The sequence below is a fragment of the Eutrigla gurnardus genome, assembly GCF_963514095.1.
Source record: "Eutrigla gurnardus genome assembly, chromosome: 13".
NCBI classification, from domain to species: domain Eukaryota; kingdom Metazoa; phylum Chordata; class Actinopteri; order Perciformes; family Triglidae; genus Eutrigla; species Eutrigla gurnardus.
This window is the reverse complement of record NC_139936.1, coordinates 16,449,789-16,469,520: the sequence shown is the minus strand read 5'-3', so window position 1 is coordinate 16,469,520 and position 19,732 is coordinate 16,449,789. Positions and strand designations below refer to the sequence as shown.

The 19,732-nt window shown below is 40.4% G+C and overlaps 3 protein-coding genes across 3 annotated transcripts; all 3 read right to left on the bottom strand.

Moving 5' to 3' along the window:
- Positions 1-995: 995 nt before the first annotated feature.
- On the bottom strand, positions 996-5,504 carry tm2d2 (TM2 domain containing 2). Its single transcript, XM_084024421.1, has 4 exons — positions 5,147-5,504; positions 4,084-4,171; positions 3,889-4,004; positions 996-3,266 (listed from the first exon to the last, which is right to left on the bottom strand). The coding sequence occupies exons 1-4, from the start codon at positions 5,410-5,412 to the stop codon at positions 3,053-3,055; spliced, it is 684 nt and encodes a 227-aa protein (XP_083880547.1). The 5' UTR covers positions 5,413-5,504; the 3' UTR covers positions 996-3,052.
- Positions 5,505-6,769: 1,265 nt separating this feature from the next.
- On the bottom strand, positions 6,770-8,489 carry LOC311022794 (uncharacterized protein). Its single transcript, XM_084024346.1, has 3 exons — positions 8,419-8,489; positions 7,886-8,310; positions 6,770-7,491 (listed from the first exon to the last, which is right to left on the bottom strand). The coding sequence occupies exons 1-3, from the start codon at positions 8,486-8,488 to the stop codon at positions 7,186-7,188; spliced, it is 801 nt and encodes a 266-aa protein (XP_083880472.1). The 5' UTR covers position 8,489; the 3' UTR covers positions 6,770-7,185.
- A 2,071-nt stretch (positions 8,490-10,560) lies between these two features.
- On the bottom strand, positions 10,561-12,523 carry tbx3b (T-box transcription factor 3b; the record flags this gene model as incomplete). Its single annotated transcript, XM_084025713.1, has 5 exons — positions 12,113-12,523; positions 11,763-12,030; positions 11,445-11,591; positions 11,280-11,356; positions 10,561-10,630 (listed from the first exon to the last, which is right to left on the bottom strand). Exons 1-5 carry the CDS (start codon positions 12,421-12,423, stop codon positions 10,561-10,563), a joined length of 873 nt encoding a protein of 290 aa, XP_083881839.1. The 5' UTR covers positions 12,424-12,523.
- Between the last annotated feature and the right edge of the window lie 7,209 nt (positions 12,524-19,732).

Here is a 19,732-nt window from a genome sequence, read left to right as displayed (position 1 = left end):
TGGGCAGTATTTTGATTGGTTGTTGCATGTTGCTGTATATATACTACATTATATACACTTTCTGAGAAATACTACTGAATACTTTGGTCAGGGTAAACATATTGATATCCAGGGCGAGCGGCACTATGTGCATTTGAGTTTTACTTTGTACTATAGTTGATTCTACATGTATTTCTTGATATTGACAAACATCAACTGCATACATAAAAGATTAATACAGATCAAATTAAAGGGAAAACCAACATTAAGTGTCTTGGTTGATTTCGGCCGTTGTTAGTTTACTCTCACACCAACTAATATCCTAAATAATATTACGTTTGTTTCAGCAACGTAGACGCAACTCTTTAGAAACAGCTCACAATTATTTAGTCATTTTCTTGAAACAGCTGGTCTTTGTGGTTACGATCAAATGTTTTCACCCGATTAATCCACCATTGGTGCTCTAGTGACTACTTTAAGTTGGTGTTAAAATGAACGGTGTGTTTGTGGAAATTAAGGAACATGTTTGTGATTTTCCCACCATGTCAAAAATGCCCCAAATGCAAGGGTTGCAACAAGTGATAAAGAGCTATTTCGTCACAAATAAACCAAAACAACAGAAGTCAGAGCAAAGAAAACAGCAGCCGAGTCGGCCAAAGAAGAGTTCTGAGGGCGGTGGTGAGCTTTTATCCCTGAACCATAGCGACCCAGGTGTGGCTCCTTACGCTGACGACAGCCAGATCCTGTAAGACCAAGGGCCAGAAACCTGGACATAGGGCCACCTAGTGGTTTGGAGGGGTTGTCACACATCGACGGTCACCGTGGACAATTTTTTTCACTCTACATGTTCCTCTTTGTTAAGAATAATATGTGGTGTGGAGGACCTGAACATAATCAATCAATCCCATCTCGTAACCGGTTGCAAAATATCCTGACGTAGTGAGTCGAGACAACAACCTCTCTTATTGACGTTCTCCCCTTCGCCGACCACAGCCCATTAAATCTAAGCAGAAAACTAAGAACACACTGTACCAGAGGTAAGTTTATTGAGTCATAACGGCTGAACGGTGATAAATACAACATGAGATGCTTCTCACCATCACAGCAGGGAAATCAGGTTTCCCAGGAGCACATGTAGGTTTAATTAAAAAGTTGAGGAGCACAGGAATGATGTACAATAGCAGAATCTGGTTTAACATATACCCCTTTCATCTCAAATGGCATACATTTTCCTCTTTTTGTTGTTTTTTTCCCTCTCAGAAACAAGCCAATTGAGATCATTTCAAAAGGGAAAACTGTCAAATCAACAAAAGTTTCTCGGAAACGCGTCTTTCCCGACTCGACACATGAAACACAACAGGCAAATACAGAAATAGAACAGCGGATTTAAATAAAAACACTATAAAACCCAAGTGGATCTTCTGTTGGGCGGATAAATATTATATACAATTTACATCTCAAGAGACTTCAAAATATTTATGTCAAAGCAGCATGAAGACATTATGTTTCAGTATGTTTTTATACTCATTCAGAGAGAATTACATGTCTTATGTGCATATTCTGCATGTGTGTAAAACGGCGTATGAATTTCCGTAATGTGAATTTAGTGTGAAGTTGCAATATGTGAAACAGTGTCTCGGATGTTTCCTCCTGCAAAAGATGTTTAGCCAGCTGAAAATATATTGCCCGCTAGAAGCACATTAGCGCCGGCGGGTGAGAAGAGTCGACACATTGACGATCGTGTCTTCTTCAACTTTTTACGATCTGAAAGAGTTTTATGGATCCTTATGTAATGAAACCTGCTCCATCTATGAAAGAGCACATAAACCTTCAGTACGAGTAAAGATGAGAAATTTAACAAAGTGGAAGATGAAGATTTTAATATTTAATGTGAGGCCTGAGTCTGGCTGGAGAACGGGGGAGAAAAATGTTTTTAGCTGAAGACTTTCGCACAGACAGGAGAAATCCTCCCTCACTGCACAGATTTAGTTGAGATTATTTTCCAGGTAAAGGAATTTACAGCTTGCCCTGTCTCATAATGTTCCTCGGGCCAATACTGGAAACCACTAACTCATCACCTCGTCAACACGACACACTGGCCATCTTGAGTTTGCTTGAGGCTGTGATGTTAATCCAATCCAGCATAGTTGGACGACATTAAAAAGCAGCAGAGAAAGTAGAGAACTGGCTCTGACTATTTAGAAACGTGGATCCCAATGTACATGAAGGGTAAGTAGCATTTTCTATAATTGCGCGCCAGACTTTCATCAAATCCCCAAATTATCCAGGACATGAGGAACCGAGGCCAGTGACTCATAAAGAAATAACTGCTTATGACTTTTACTAGTAAAGAAGGAAACCGCACCTTGTATATCTTAGTGAGAAACAAGTACGAGGGATGTTTCTTTCACACCACAAATGAACCATTTCGGGTCATTTCTGGTGGAGACTTAACTGAACCAAGACTCTCTTTGTCAGACAGCCTCAGTCTGACTGCAAGCAAATCAACCAACCACCTGATTTTATAATTGCAGATGTGTTATTTTACCGCACGCTACTTATAAATCCATCCAGTGATCGTCAACTGTCGAGGAAGCAATGTATCCATTTATGCAAACCATTTGGTAACCATGGGAACACAGCATGAGTGCGATGCGTTTCCCTGGTACATCACTTGAAACACAGTTGTGTCCTTGTGTCCTGCTGCATAAAATCAATCACTCAGTCACTCGTGAAGCAGACCAGAACTAAAAGATCTTGGTTGACAATTTTGTGTCATCATCTGTCATCGCTGTTCTTGTAGAAGCTGCGAGTACAATTGTCATTCGTATGCATTCTTTGGGAACATTCAAGTGTTTGAATTAGAGTGGCATTAAATGGATCCTCATTTTCCTCAGGATCCATGGGAATCCTGTAGGCGTCCCCAGGATGTCCCTGGACTCCACTTAGCACTGCAGAGCTGTAAATCCCCTCAGAACGAGGCCACGTCGCTGGAGTTCTCAATATTTAACTGATCGTGTCTGACTGAGAAGTGGCCCCCCCCGGAGTCCTTGGCCACACTCTGCTGTCCGTCTCAGTAGTAGGTGCACCAGTTGCTGTAATCGCTGGGCATCAGGCCACCAGTGATGAGCAGGATCAGGTCCACAAACCACCAGATTCCCAGGCCTCCCAGGGTGAGCAGCTTTCCGACAGCGGTGCCGGTGTGGCCCAGGCAGAAACGATCGACCCCGAAACAACCCAGGAAGAAGGAGTACAGCAGCGTGGTGATGAAATAGTGCCCGGTGTATCTGTGCAAAGGTCAAGGCAAGAAAGGTACAAGAGAAGATATTTAAAGAACATTTAATGTTACATTTAATTCCAACACCCTTGATACCATGAACCTCACTTATTTTTATACTCTTTAAACCTATGCAGATACATTTTCCGTGTGAAGTTAAATATGTTACAAAACAACTGTGCCAATATTGAAGCAGAAACAATGGAAATATTTATATAATAATGATGAAACGGCCCACAAGACTTCAAAAGAAACATGCAGTTTGGATCTACAATGAGCTGATATAACAAAAAGCAACCTGTTCTCTACAATATAATGGGTGGACACAATCTGAACCGAAACTGATGATTGAAAGCTTCACAAAATGGTAGCATTTATCCAAGTAGTTGATAGCAGCAGTGTTTTTGTACAGGTGCTCTCTGATCTGCAGATACTACAGAGATTAAGCTCATGTGCTGATGAATGCAGAGATGATGGGAGAACACTGTGTACTGTGAAAACACGGCAAAAAAAAACAAAACAAAAGTAAAGTTGTGGTTCTATACATTTGTAAACATTGCCCTCTAGTGGTGAAGACCTGACACCACAGATGTTCAACTGAATTAAATGGATTAACAATTTGTTGTTCTTACTTGATGCAGGGTACGTTTCCTCTGAGGAATTCTCTGGGTCCGGCACACTCAATACCATCGAGTGCAGTGCAGATAACCCGGGTGTGGTTCACCTCTTTTTTAGTCTGGCCACCCCACTAACACAGAAAGAGTAAATTAATGAATTACCTGGCGATCGACAACTCAATACGTTCTTTATAAAACAACAACACTTACCCCGACACAACCGTGGCCCATCTCCTGAAGGGCACTGATGTTACCTGCATGATCTACAGGATCTTGGCAGTAGATGAACTCCTCTGGTCTTCATCATAAATACAACAAAAGACAAAGAATGATGGATGTGAGCTAATGACACTGCTATGCAAACAGGAAACTATAGATTCCATTACTTCCTCTAAGTGGAGAACACATGAATGTTAGCAGAACATATTCTCTCAGCTGAGAATCTATATCACTCACTCAGTAAAAGCTAATGGATCCATTCGCTCTCTACAAACTCTCTGCCCTGAGAGAAGCTCTTGCAGTTCTGTCATCGAGGTCCATAATACAGAACATAAACATTTGCATGTCAGATATCTACAATCCAACTGTCACGTCCCATTTTAATTTAAAATACCAAAAATGAACATCCAGCATTGGCATTATGACATTCAAACAATGCAATTACACACATCCACAAATTATTTGCTGTCTGGATTTCCCCAAAGCGTCACTTCAGTTATGACCATTAACAACTGGTTTGTAGATATCTGAAATGGGAATCTAGTTTGAATTCTATTGCAGTTATCAAAAATTCCATTGTGGATATCTGAACGTGAAAGCCCCAATACACACGAATGGCAAACGAGACAAAGATGTTGTGAATATCTACAATAACAATTCAATATGAAAACCTGTCATTTTGTGGGTATATGAAATGTTATTTTATACTATAAATAATTGAATTCCAGATACATGCATTACATAATCCAGTTTGGCGATCGAATGTCACAACGGCCAACTCCTGTTTCGGGATTTTTAAGACATCTGTTAGCCTCCATGTTCTCAGACGTAATTCGCCCAAATTGCTAACTATTTGTTTCATACATTACATTGTAAATGTGACGTCAGTGTTGGAACATTTCGGGAGCGGGGCTGCTTTGGGGTGACGTAACCGGATTATTAATGCACAGGTGAGCGTGATTTGAAAGATTTCTTGAAGGTGGTTTGTTTTGTAGTTAGCATTAGCTAAACATGCTAACGGTGGCGTTCGAGCAAGACGCGTCGCGTTACTTACAGATAGCTGCAGAGCACAACTGGCGACGGCGGTTTGTACTCATAGTGCTCGGTATCATTCGTGCCCTCCGCCGGTATTTCATATTTGCCCACGTCTGGCGGCTGCTCGCTGAACGGGAGGGATGTAGCTCCCGGACCGGGGGCAGCAGACGGAGGCTCCGTGGTCGATGAGTTCTGGGAGTGAATTCCTCCCAGACATTGTAAGAGAATGACCGTCAGTAGCAGCAGGACCTGTCCGCACAGCAGAATGTAGCTCACTGAAATCATGGTCTCCCTCAAAACACCACATTCATCCGAACAAATCAGCCTTTCAGGTTAACACTTCATTCAACTTCACAACATTCAGCTAGCTAGCTACCACGGTTTGTTTGGGTCGCGTGTCTATGACGTAGGTTCTTTTTTTTTAGTGCAACTTTATTTGTAAGATGAAAAGTACAGAGACAAAAAATGCTGTACACTTCAAGTAAGGATTCCTGTTCAAAACTAAATCACATAATTTTCATAAAGTCGTTATTGTTGCACACAAAGATCCAAATAAATAAATACATGAACAGGATCGAAATATTTAAATCATATTATCAAGATTACTCCCTAACTATAGTTTTGAAGAAGATGGAATCTATATTTATGGATTTAGAGAGATTTCCATTAGATAAATATATTTTTATAAGCATAAAGACAATTATATACATTCGAGTTAAGTCTTCTCATTAAACCAGGGTGCGTTGGAGGCTATAGCCTAAGATATTGCCTTAGAAAGATATTACATCATTTGTGTTAACAGAATCCATACATATATTTTGTAATGTAGGTGTTATAGATAGTTAGATATTAGATAATTTCTAGCCTTAATTTTTTTTATAATAATAGTAATACTAATTTACCATATGTGTTTCTTCATTTAGTCTTCAATAAATACAGATGTTCTTTTACTCAATATGACTCCACATTTGGACATTGTTAAGGCTGAAATGAATAGTTTAAAAGAAAGTCAGAGTTTAAAAGGCAATATACACTTTTCAAAATCACATTTGAACAAAGTCATATTAGCCCACCTCCAGATTTATTGACAACCACACCTCCTTAGACAATATTGAACCCACTTAAATTTTAATATTCCATTCATGATTTCATGATTTTCTTTTCTGTAATGATAGCTATTTTTTTTTTTTTTCAAATAAATAAAAAATGCTGTTTGTTTATGTCTTTGATCATTTCGGGAGACACAGCTGAGGATAAATCCACTTATATCCATTTGTGTTACTTGTGTTCTTCCCATACATCCATTCATCAATTAATATTTAGTTTGATTCAGAATTGGATGGAGTTGTTGGTGACCGTCAATGAAATCTGATCAAATCATTTTTGACTGTTAAACTCTTAATTAAAAAACTCATAATTGTTTTTGCCTTGAATTTAATGTTTTATTAAAAACAGGTGAAGCCAACTTTATGGGGCTTTCAAACCAGTTAAACAAACTCTTTGGATCATTTTTCATCATTTATTCATTTCAGTCTTTGAGGAAGAAACATGAGAAAAAAAATCATACAATCTCATAGATTAATTCAAAGAAAGTAGAATTCTTTAAAAGATATTCATTTCAAAATTGTGTTTTTGTAAATGGGACAAAATTTAAAAGTTTTACAGGAGAAACTCTTCATATGTATTGAATTATTTGTTAATTTACTAAGTGCTATTCATCTTGTATGCCATTTGAATGTTTCTGGGTTTAAAGATAAGACATTTTCTTTCCTTCTTTTTTAAAAAGAGCATTTAATTCAGCATATTTATCCACTTAACAGCACCGAATTTCAATAAAATCATAACTTCATTGGTTATTTATAAACTAAGTTACATTTGTTGAAATAAAGTAATCTTTGCCCCACAGTGATTCAGTCCTCTGTCATGTAATTCAATGTATGAGACTTCAACAATACACAGCTTTGATTCTGAAATAAATTCAGTGAACAGCATTTGGATTCTGTGGGCAGACCACAAGCCAGCAGGAACACTTTAAATCAGGGGGTTGTTGCTCTCAAGTCAGAAGGCCATGTGTGACTTGTCTTTACTGCGATCGGTTTCAGCTCCGTCTGCCGCGTCCTTCAGGTCTGTTTTAGGTAGCATTAGCAAATCAGGGGTGAGATATTTCAATCCAGCACCAGCCAAAACAGGAACGGGTGAAGCCATCACAGGAGAGGTGAAGTAGTCCCGGCCGTGGAAGCTTGGATAGGCTCTGAAATCCACTCTGGGCCGCGCTGGCGGGGCGAGGAACTGGGCTGATGCTGGAGAGAAGCTGGAGCCGGGATAAAATAGAAAGCCTCCGAAGTGCGACAGGCTCAGCAGGTCCTGTCAACAGGCAAAACAAATACAGACAAAAGGTGATCCGTTTATTCAATTCATAACAAAAAGACACTTAACACTTTATGCTACAATATTGCACTGTGCTGCATTTATTTGACGGCTTTCCGGCTTTGCAAATCAAGGTAATGCATGAAAAATAATGAGTTTATAAATACTCAGGCCCCACACCAGCTTCAATACACTTTGGAATTTAAGATACTTGTACTTTTGGGCCAAAGTTCCTTTACGGCTTCCTCTTCTGCACTTAAATAATATATTATATTGGGTTATTCCTGTTCAGTGGTCTTGCTTCTTTTTTGCTAATGATCTAAATTCTTCTATCATCACTGGTTACAACAGCTTTTTCAACGTGTTTTAGAATGTTTTTTCCTTGGCCTACCTGCACAGGTGTGTGCTGTTGAAGGCCGAGGGGAAACCCTGGCATTCTTGGAGTCCTGTTCAGACTCAGGTCTCCAACACGGTTGTTCCAGGTGTTAACCTGAGCAGAGTGGAAAAGGCCGTTGGGAACACTGGGATCCCGAACATGTCCGTTTAATCCCAGTGGGTAAACGCAGCTGTGCACAACGCCGCTGCACAATCTGCCCAATTGTTCCTCCTCTGAGTCTCGTGGTACGCACAGATCCGCTCCGTCAGTTAATATACCGATGGCACAGCTTTGCCCGGGGTCCATTTCTCTCCGAGCCACAACCGGACTCGGTAGTGTCCTCCCAGTTATGGAAACCTTTGGCTCTGTTTGTGTTTCGCACGTCTGTCCAGGACCTTCCTCGACATTATCACATTTGTCGCTATCGCTTTCATGGACATCTTTAGAAAAAGAGGGAAAAAAAGAAGATGAATGGGAAAGTTAGTGTTAATTCACTTTTGTAGACTCACATAATGGTCAAAGTTAGCTTTTGATAGGTTTTGCCAAACCTGAAGATTTGGAGTCGTCTGAATATTGCGCCAATGATTCGTTCAGAGGTTCAGATTTCACGTCAGTCATCCGCATCTCTTTAGACTTTTGTGAGGGATGTTGGAGTTTCCTAACAAAAGAAAGTCAAAATAATTGACTGATTATTCAATTCAATTCAATTTTATTTATAGTGTCAAATCACAACAGAAGTCATCTTAGGACATTTAACACATTGAGCAGGACTAGAATACGCTCAAAATTTCAAGAGTCAACACAATTTCAAAGTCCCAACAACACAGGGGCAAGCGTTACAGCGACAGTGGCGAGAAAAAACTGCCTTAATAGGCTTTTAGGCAGAAATCTCGTGCAGCCCAGGCCCTTGGGTTCCAACTGCATTTGGTGTTGGTAGTAGTATAGTAGTAGTAGTAGCATTAACAGTAGTGGTGGTATTAACAGAAGCAATAGTATCAACAGTATTATCATTTATTTGAAGAAATTACGTCTCATTAAAAGAACAATCTCTCTCCCACTGCTTTTTCTCTTTATACATGGGGGGAAAGATTCTGGTGATGTTTTTTAATTGTATAGAAAACTGGTGCAATTTAGCCTCTTGTGGCCAAAATAAGTATTACAACAACTGCCTCCCTACAACTCCCAGATGGGAAAAAAAGGAACAAGCTTATCCTGCATGAACTTTTAGTCATAAAGAGAGGAGAGAAAATAAGTGAGGTCACACTTAGAAATTTGATCACTACTATTTTTTTCTCTCACTTGCCTCTCAGGGCTTCTGTACGTTTCCCAGTCTGCTGCATGAGCAACTGTTTTAATGTGGCCGGCCCGAGACTCTCTGTTTATTTCCCATGTACAGAGCCGGGGCCACAACGGACAGATAGGCGAATGTGAGGAGATATTTACCCCGAATCTGACAGTAAGTGTGTTGTTTGTCTGTTCAGAGTGACAGAATCACTCCGGAGCAGCCGTATAAAACTGACTTGATGAAACAGCGAATTTGGTTGACTGTTACTCAGACGATGAGGGTTTTCTCTGCAGATTAAGTCGATTCTTGCAGAGCTAACTAACTAACTAATTTTTTTTATATTGAAATTTTAGAGATTTATTTTCTGTGGCTGCACAGTAAAGTAAAGGATATTGATGTCATTCAGTATCATTTTATGGATTCATCAAAATTTAAAGTTGACCTTTTCCAGACATAGTGCTCTTCAAAAGGTGAAATAACATAAAATGAATTTGCTGTTTTGATTGTCAATTAATTGTTTTTCCATTTCCAAAGTCCAGCTTCTCCAATGTGGGATTTTCTCTGTTTTATATAATTCTCAGCTGATCGTCTATATGATTTTTTTTTAATTATTATTATTATTGTTGATGGAACTGTCTTGAATACATATTCAGGCTTTAGGGGTATATTACACCTTTTTCTGCCATGTTTTAGACCAGATAATTAAACAGTTTGTGAAGACAACAGTTATTTTTCTAGACTACAAGAAATAAATGATTCAGTTTATTTCCCCACTATCGTATGTTATTCCTGGCACAGAGTAAAAATGATTTACAGGAAATATGATTGAACATTTAAGTGAATAAAATATGACAAATCTTAATTATTTCAACGCTTGCACTGGGGGATGACAGATCATGTCTACGGCCCTTTGCACAACTAAACAACAAAAATAAGTAGGAGTAATCACCGTAAGAGACACCGGACTGAATCAAAGAAGAAAAGAAGAGCTTCATACATTTCATAGGAAGCTCTGCTTCATGTATCTTCCAGCTTTATGTAAAATAAAAAAAGCATTGCTTTGCAATAAACTACCCAACTGTATTAAAAAGAGGCTCACGAGGAAACCGGCTTCCAAACCAAAATGCTGAAATGTATTTCCACAGCTTTATGCTGCAGCCCTGTCTCCTAAAAGTGACGTCCCCCTCCAATGAAAGCACCTGCTCAAAAACAAAATGTGTGAGTGCAGTTCAGTGGTATGGGAATGTCATTTTAAAGAAAGGGCTCACCAGCTGCATATTCCATAAGACCCAAGAGGAACTGGTTTTTCAGAAATGTACAAAGTTAGCTACATCAAATAATCCAAATTAAACAGTTAGAAAAGAGAAAAACAAAAAGCTTTCTATCCCAACAAGATGCTGAAAAATCAAGCTTTCTTTCGAACAGATTCCTTCACCGGTCTTCCACAACAATCCACTGACAAAATGATATCCAAGCTGAACAGGAAAGGGCATCACCCACAATTTAAGCCACTTGTTCTCAGTGTCTTTTAGAATGGATTTGAATGTTTTCTTGCCCACATTACTGATTCTTTGTTGCTTTATAATCCTTCACATCACAGCCTCTTAGTATGTGCAGCAGTCTTAAAACAATGTGGACAAGAAGTGGAAACATATTTATTCAGCAAAGGCTTCCGTTACTCTTACCTTGTTTTATACTTAACATGTTTTATTGTAATTATGATTTTCTTTGTTGTTATTGCTTGGTTTTATTTTTATATCTGTTTATTTTTATTTATTATCTTATTAACTTTGTTTGTAAGCCCTTTCAACTATTTTCCTTGTTTCAAAGGTGCTATATAAATGTATTATTATTATTATTATTATTATTATTATTATTATTATTACTATTACTATTATTATTATTATTATTATTATTATTATTATTATTATTATTATTATTATTATTAGGAGTAGTAGTAGTAGTATTACATTAACACACACAATAACAATAATACTGTAATACAATGACACGTACAGAAAGGGGTCATTCTGCACAACGTGCATTTTTATTTTTTGTAAATTTCAAAAAAAGAAAAAAAAATATGAAGGTCTTATTTTGTAATGCAATGCATGAATGACTCGCCTCTTTTCTCTTCTCCCATTGCCCGTGTCTCGGAAACCCTTCGCGAAAGGATTGTTGTCTATTTTCAGCTGCGTTATCTGGAAATTGGTAGAAAGAAACAACTTGTGTGTCACGTGGTGGATTATAATTATATATTTGAAACAAAAACAAAAAAAGAGCTCCTACCGTCTCGTTCTGGTAAGCTGTGACTGCGATGAAGTCCGTCTCGCAGAAGACGTACGTCCTAAAGGTGCTGTACGGCAGCCTTAGGAGGTCGTTGGTCTTCACTATGTGGAATCGTGGCTGATACTTGTGCATAGAGTTGAGAATTGTCTGCAAATAAAATAAAAAGTAAATAAATAATAAAAATGTGAACAAGTTTTATGATTAAAAAAAACATTAAATGCAATTCAATAGAAGTACTTCATGCATCATCTCCTATTTATTTCATATTATTATTATTATAGGCTGAAATTCGTTTTCACAATGAAATTCCAAACATACAAATCCATGCTTATCGGATATGTTGTTGGTCAGTTTGAGTTTGTGGAAGTTGACCACTTTGGACATCCACTGCGCGCCCGTCGCCGGACTGTCCGGGTGGATGTACATGCGTCTGGGCATCTCCGGGTCCGCCTTCCCCGCCACCATCCAGCGGGAGTTGTGGAACTTGTACCTGCAGTCATCGGCGGCCACGATGTCCATCAGAAAGACATATGTGGCGTTCCTGTCCATGCCGGTGCACCTGGCCTTCAGCGGCGGGAACATGCGCCTGTATGGGAAGCAGAGACAACGGCGTGATGCAAAAGCTTCCCAGCCGCGTGCGTGAGTGGGAGACGTTTAGCCTACTGTACCTCCCAGACTTCGTAATAACCATTTCAGTGCCGCGTCTGTGGAACTGCGTCCAAAGGTCGCTGGCTTCCAGATAAACTTTCGGCTCATCCTCCGTCCCGTCCTCCAGGATGTCGGGAGGGCCGCCGCACAAAACCACAGACGGCTGCTCCGGTGGCGACGCGCGGATCATCGGGTCCGCATCCAAACCGGACTCTGATGAGTCTCGGGAGGATAAGGTCACGACTGAGAAGAGCGACGGTCCGGCCAAGATAGTCCCGGTGTGAAGGGCTGCGTCTCCGACTCGTGTGCGCGGCTCCGAGAGGCTGCGCATGGTCTCCAGAGGAATAAAAGGGGAACTTTTACGCACGTCGGTTACACTTTGACGCACCGCTGATACCTGCCGGACACAAGCATCTGCATGTTTTAAAAGGCGCTGAAAATCATTAAAGAAATATTCTTTAATGACATTTGGCTTCTCTCTCTCTCTCTCTCTCTCTCTCTCTCTCTCTCTCTCTCTCTCTCTCTCTCTCTCTCTCTCTCTCTCTGTCTCTCTCTCTCTCAGAGTTTGTTCCTGTGCGGTCAGATGCCTTTTCCAGCTTGTGTCCAAGCTGTTTTCTGCTCCTTGACACGTTTGGACGGAGTACGACACCCAACAGTGGGTGGAGTTTCACTGATGTTACTTTATGTGCAGGAAAAAAAAATGCTGCTGGCATTAAAAATAAAATCCAGATTTATTAAGTGAGTTATCAAATTACACAAACCAAAACGTAACCAATTAAGCACATTCACTTTCATCAGACAGAAAAAATAGCACGTCTGACTTTCTCCACCTTTAAGATATGATCGACTCTTTTATGTGCTGCCCATCCGAGGGTCAGGTGACCCTGAGGTTATGATAAACACCATAACTTCACCATCAAGCCCAGATCCTGCTACACACACACTCTCTGCCTTCCTACATCATTCCAGCGGCCTGCGGTTTTGTTAAGCCCCACTGGTGTAGTCTCTCCTCCCATGCAGCGCTGCATGGGGATAGTCTGCAGGGATTCAGATCCGTGGCAGGCCGGCCAGCGATTGTCCCGGCTGGATTAGGCTCTGGGTTTGGTTACAGGCCTTTTTTTATTGCCCAACGGTCCATGACAGCGTAGGAACGTCCCGGGGCAAACTTTCTGTGAGTGAGGGCGGCAGGTTCAGGATACATGTGTGCCACCTGTGATGTGCAGCACTGCAGGGACCTTACAGTATGTCAACATGAGGAGGCGTTTTTCAATAGGAAGTCACATAATACCATGGTGTGAAAAGGGTTGGCTACTCACGCATGTTTTAATACAACAAAAACAATCGTCTCAGTAGAAATTAAAGCTCCTTGCTGCGGTCATCTCCATCCAACGGTGAAGGCTCCAGGATGTCTGAAACGCTTTAGAGAGAAATCCAGTAAGTGGTGAGGCTTTTACTTTGTTCAAAGAAGAATTTCAGACATCACATTGACATTATATGACACCGGCTGGATATCACGTTACATTACATTCAGGATCCTGGCTTTGCAATTAGAGCAGATCAGATTATTGTGGCATTTTGATTCTATTGTAGCAGATTTGTCAGCTAAAAATTCATAAGCTGCGATCGCTACCCCAGCCTACTGTAACGAAAATAGGGTTCAAGAGTAGTAATGCTGCGTACGCTAAATTCTCACCCTCTATGTCATGTAAAAAATTGCAATATCAGGCATATTTCTTTTACACCTTCTTCGGTGGCAGGAGGGAAAATCTTCATAATTCTTTCCTGCAAGAGTTGGAGAAAATAAGATACAAAATATGTATCATGTTTTTACTAAATTATGTTTAGATTTTTAGCCATTCATTCTCAAATTACTTGAAAAATAGTGTTTATAGCTGCTGTAAATGCGTGACAAATCCCCATATACTCTGATATGATTAGTAATGGGAAAGTGGTAGAATATGTGGTGGAAACCCCCAATGGATCCAACACTGCACTTACATTTACAACTCAAACTCATGTCAGGAAATATTGTGAAAGATACGACAATATAAACAAAATCTTCAAATGAATGTAATGTAATTGTAATCTGGATGACAGGTTGTACATATTGTGCTGCTTTTTGTAAACCAGTAACTTACAGAAACGGGACCACCAATGCGATGACCTGGATCATGAAATGAGTTATTTGCCTTAGAAGATACAGGAGTTTTAGCCTCTGTGCCTGTTGTCAATGAGCGTCTTCTTATTTATAGCCCATCACAACTTCTAAGTCACAGCCTTTGGTGAAACAATAGTAAAGGGTAGCAGCAGTTTTTCTAAAAGCATCACACTGAAGCTTGTATTTCACCGAGGACTTTGCTGTGAAATCAGGAAATACCTCACACCGGACTTTTTGTTCCAGCTTCCCCGATGGCTCTCTGATCAGATGCCTAAGTAAGCACACTTCTTATTCGGAGGTCACTCAAGATATGCAGTGGGTGGCAAAGCTGTTGATGACCCAATCTTTTTCTGGCAGAGAAGCAGGGGAAAACCCTGCCTGTCCATCAGCCAACTTCAAAGAGCCAGTCGGTAATCTGAAACAGGAACGGGAATCATGGCAAACAAGACGCCTGGCTGTTATTTGTGGGTTTGGCCCACAAGCTGCGTGTGAAACCTGTCGCTGAGGATAAACCCGCAGATCTCTACTGGGTCGCTGCCCAAACACTCTCCCTGCTCAAACCTTCCCGTTTTGGGTGTGGCGATACGGTCCCTGCTTGGTTTAGTACTCTGGTAACATTGTTGGTAAAAGTGGTCCCAATCCCAATGAACGGATACTTCCTTGTCCAAAGCTGGCTTCTCCGATACCAACACTGTTACTTAAACTGCCTTCGTTTGGTCAGAGATTTGGGTGTTTAATGCCTGTAGAGGTCTGGTAGGCTCACTTCTTTCAACTTGTAGTCTTCAGTGCTATACCAAGTGACAAACCGGTACACACTAAATGGTTTTTGTTTATCTCAGAACATCCCACATGATTTTTAATTCTGCATTAAGCCTCAATTTGTTTTTTTTCCAGAGATTTCAGATTGTCTGGTATCACAAAGCTGGGATCGTCTCTGGCCCCACCTCGACCCAGAAGAGGATGGAGTATCAAACATGACATGTACAGCTTGGTTTCCACCATTCTGCATCCATGTAATTAGAAAATATTGGAATGTGCACAGACAGGTGAAAACCCAACGAAAGGGCGTGTCTGATGGTGTGATGTCACTTTGTCCGTGCAGACAGTCGACACCTTTTTATATTGAATTCAGATCAAACTGTTAAAGTTAAAGTGAGTCCACTGCATTCAGAATAATTTAAAGCCAAGAGTCTGTTGGGAGAGCAGGGAAATATTGAAACAGTAAATGGAAAAAAACGCAGCAGCCACTGAGGCGACCAGGACCAAAAGGAAGTTAAAAAGATGAGAGTAAAGAGTAACAAAAAATAACTTTGAAAGATGAAAACAACTGTTTCAGTCCATCAGGAAGTCAGAGCTGCTGCTTTCTGGCAGGGGGGGGGACCTTTACAGTTATATGAAGCTTTTTAGTCAGTGCATCCCAACATAAGTTTAGTCCGCTGTTATATCAAGCGTCATTCATTCACAATTAATAATACTTGGGATTCAACACCTCTGATCTATTCTCCCTGTGGTTTCCCTGCAGACCTCATGTCCTCTGACTGGAAATCTTCCCCACAGCACCGCTGGAACGCTTCCAACCCGCTCTGGCCGTGCCGTCTCCCTAACACCTCTCATGTTTGGACGGTCGAACATTGATGAATGGCCGAATGGTAACAGGTTAGTGCGAGTGAACATAGTTGGGCTTCGGAGGTGGGAGGAATGTAGTTTAACAGCCGAGCCGAGGTGTTAAAGGAGACAAGGCCACATGTCTTGAGGTGGGCCAGACATCGCAACACCTGAGAAAGTCAAGTGTAGCCAGTCGGTAAATAGCACAACTCCCTTCATGTCATATTCAGTCCAACAAAGTGACGGCGAATTTAATTGAATATTTCAATTTTATTGAAGACTAAAGAAATTGCTCCGGGGTATCACATTGTAGTACAGGTTTTCATTGGAATTATATCCAAGAATTGAAGAAGGTGATTAAAATAACGGGATCACAGTAACGACATACGATGTAATTTGATAAAATATTAAAAGTTGTGTCTAATTTGTCATTAGAAATTAAAAAGAAAGAAAGAAAATCGGATCTGGAGATAAGGAAGAAATGCATTCAATACATTCGTTAAACATTAAAGACTTTATATATTTATAACAGATCATTTAATTGCACCAGTCACTCCCATCACAACCACTAAAGCCATTATAAACTAAAATGATAGGGACCTTCATGCAACACCTACATACATAATCCTGAGGCCCAGTGTTGTGGTTGTACTTACGTAATAATATGATATATAACCGGGGTAAGCATCTGGCTTTATTAAATACACTAGCTTTAGCTGCACGTTCACAACATTCTGTTCTCACCATGAGGCTCTTTCAACAAGCACAAGCAGCCAGCAGTAAACAACGTGGAGCTCTCGGTATATTCAATGTCTATTTGAGATGCTGTCGGACAAGATTCACACCAGCGCGGTTCAGTCCGAAGTGTTTTAGAATGAAACTGTGTATATGCAGGCGAGGCCAGCAGCAGATAACCTTTGGGCTGCAGGGATGAGTTGGGGGGGGGGTTTGAAGCAGAGGATTCACAAGGTGACGCTAAGCATTCCTCACATTTCCCAGCTCTCCTCTGGAAGAAATCACAGTTAAGACATATTTGCTCGGCTGGCTTGAAGGTGATCATGGATAATCCATCAGTGTTGTAGCGGTGTGTCATCTGATTATTAAGAACCTACTGTGTTGGAGGAATTACATTTAACAGCGATGACTTGGTGAAATGTTTGCAGCACAAAAAGGACCTGAAAACAACGTTGTTGCCCTATTTCTCCTACAAGATGGAGTGTTAGAGTTTAAAGGTGCTAAGCATTAACATAGCAGCAAACAACTATTGTTGAGTCTTTGAGTATTCAAAAAAGCACCTATCAATCCTATAATTATTATTAGCTAAATAGATAAAATATGCTATTTAAGTTTCTTATTGAACCGTTACAATTTATTTTATTTTCCAGAACAAACAAAGTTTCAATGCTGTGAAAAAAACACAAATCTATGCTGTTTTCCAAGCACCAACAAGACCATAAATCAGCCGTATAGTAAGGTGAGCAAAGAAAGGGGATGAGAAAGAGCCGTGGGAGGAGGAGGCAAAAAGGCCCCCAGAAATCAATTTTGACACATTAGACCTATTAGCTTATTGAGAGGTGAGAGATGGATGTGAAAGAGAGCTGTAACTGTAAAACAGCTTCTCCACTGATGAGCTCTGTGCAAAGTCAAGAGCAACACGCCGACATCTCTTTCTTTAGATTTTACGTCCAACGAAGAGGAATCGGCTTCAAATGTTTAACAATTCTATTCTAACAAACTAACAAACTTATAATGACTCATGAATTAAACTAAGCGTTTCAATACTTCTACAGTATTAATACAGCTCTTACACCTGCTTTAGAATACAAAAGACATGGAAATGTTTTATATTAACAATGAATAAATGAAAATACCTTCAATATGATTGACTGTGACTTCTTCGTCCTCTTGTGTTGGACTGAGAACAGACCTTTAGTGACTCACTATCACCTCCGGAGGTAAACAAATGGTATTACAAGGCTTATTTTTAATGTTTTGAAGTAAATTTGTGGCCGTATCTTACACATTGCACCTTTAAGTGATTGATGCAACCCTTTATCTCCCGTGACAATTAAATCTCCTGTCTTTTCTCTTCAGCTTGCATTCGAGTTCAGTGGCCCGAACTGCAGCACCGCTGCACTTTTCAGGATAATTTACAGAAGCTGGCAGACTGTCGCTAATTTTCCGGAGTAGCTTTTCACTGCGCAAAAGGAAGTCAATCTTTTTAAGAGGAGGTGTTGAAGTGGACAAATGTGCTCAAAAACCGCCAGACAACTTCTTGCTCTCCATCTTACACCAGCCGGCAGTATCGACACGTGAAAATGGTGTCTCGTTATAATACCCATGCAAACAGAATGGCATGACGAGGACACATTGTTTGAGTTCAGCTTACGTTGTGTAAATATCATTCATGAAATCACCTTGGCCAAAAAACAAATGTTGACATGCTTCTGGGAAACACATCCTGAGGAGAAAAGTGTTCGGAAATGAGTGTTTCAATTAAGAAGATGTGCTTTCCTTTCTGTCAGCACAAAGAGGATGAAAAGCTCATTAAAGTGCGTCTGAAATGAGCCGCCACTATATTTCAACCCCGGTAACCGCTCGGACAATATTCTCTCGGGCCTGTTGATTTTAATAGTGTGAATATTTATGTCCAGAGGTGTTTGCCTGTTCTTAATGCCCGTGCTCTTTAAGCAGACAAAAAGGACAGTTATTGTCTGTAAGTGCTCGTATATTAACAGAGGCACGTCCTGCCAGAGGAAGCATTAAGGTCTCCTCATTATTTAATCATTCAGGCTTGTCAGAAGGCTGCTGTATACTGTATGTGCAATGTAAACCCACATAGTGACCGTCGATCAAATAAACTGCAGTATGATTAATGCCAATAGCTCACATAGGTGATGTCATTGTAACAAACCACCAACGATCTTCACTGCCCCTTTTTCTTCTATAAACACTTTTAATTATACAACCTTAAAGTAACGTTTGCTGCAACCGAATCACAAGTAACAATTAAGCCTTTTTCCCACTGGACAGAAAAAACCCACAAACGTCATGAGAACAATCGGCTTTCCTTCCAGGACAAATGACTGGTTTGAGCTCCAATGATGGAAATCATCACACCTGGGTGGATGTGCTTATTTGTGCCCCTTTTTCCTTTTAAATAACTTTATTTTGAGTGATGTGAGGCACCATTGTGAGATTCAAGATAGAATAAAGAATAAAAGAAACAGTTTGACAAGATGATGATAAATGCCAGTGTAATCGTAGCAGGAAAAAAAGGAGAAAAAAATCTCACAAATTTGGAACTCAAGTAACTTTTAAACACATATCTTTAGATGATCACCAAAAATGACCCACTTGGCGCAGTTATTTGTTTCATAAAGGCCAAGGTGGCGACGGCCAAAACGTCAGTCCACAAACCAACGGGTGACATCACGTCTCCCTCAACGCCAAAATGTCAGCCTCAGAGAGCGATGATCTAGGCCATGAACCTTAATGGATGCCATCAGCTGAAAGGCACCAGATAACACAGTCCCTTGTTAAACTGAAACACCTGTTGCTCGTGATCCTGACGGTGTTTCGTAGAACCACCGAACACGCAACAACCAGATATTTAGGCGATGAACAGTTTTAATTCAACGGTTGAAGCTCTCCAACTCGTCAGGATGTCTGGCGCCAAAACGTCAAAACGCCACGGCAACATATTGTTGATGAAATCCGTGGTGTAAGTGTTTACATTGTCCCATCATTGCTAAAACCTGTACAACACACATTGGCTGCCTCGCTGAAAACGCTGAGCATGTGGTCATGTAAAGGCGATGCCTCCTCTTCCCCTGGGAAACATTCACTCTCAATTGTTGACACTAGAACAGGTGTG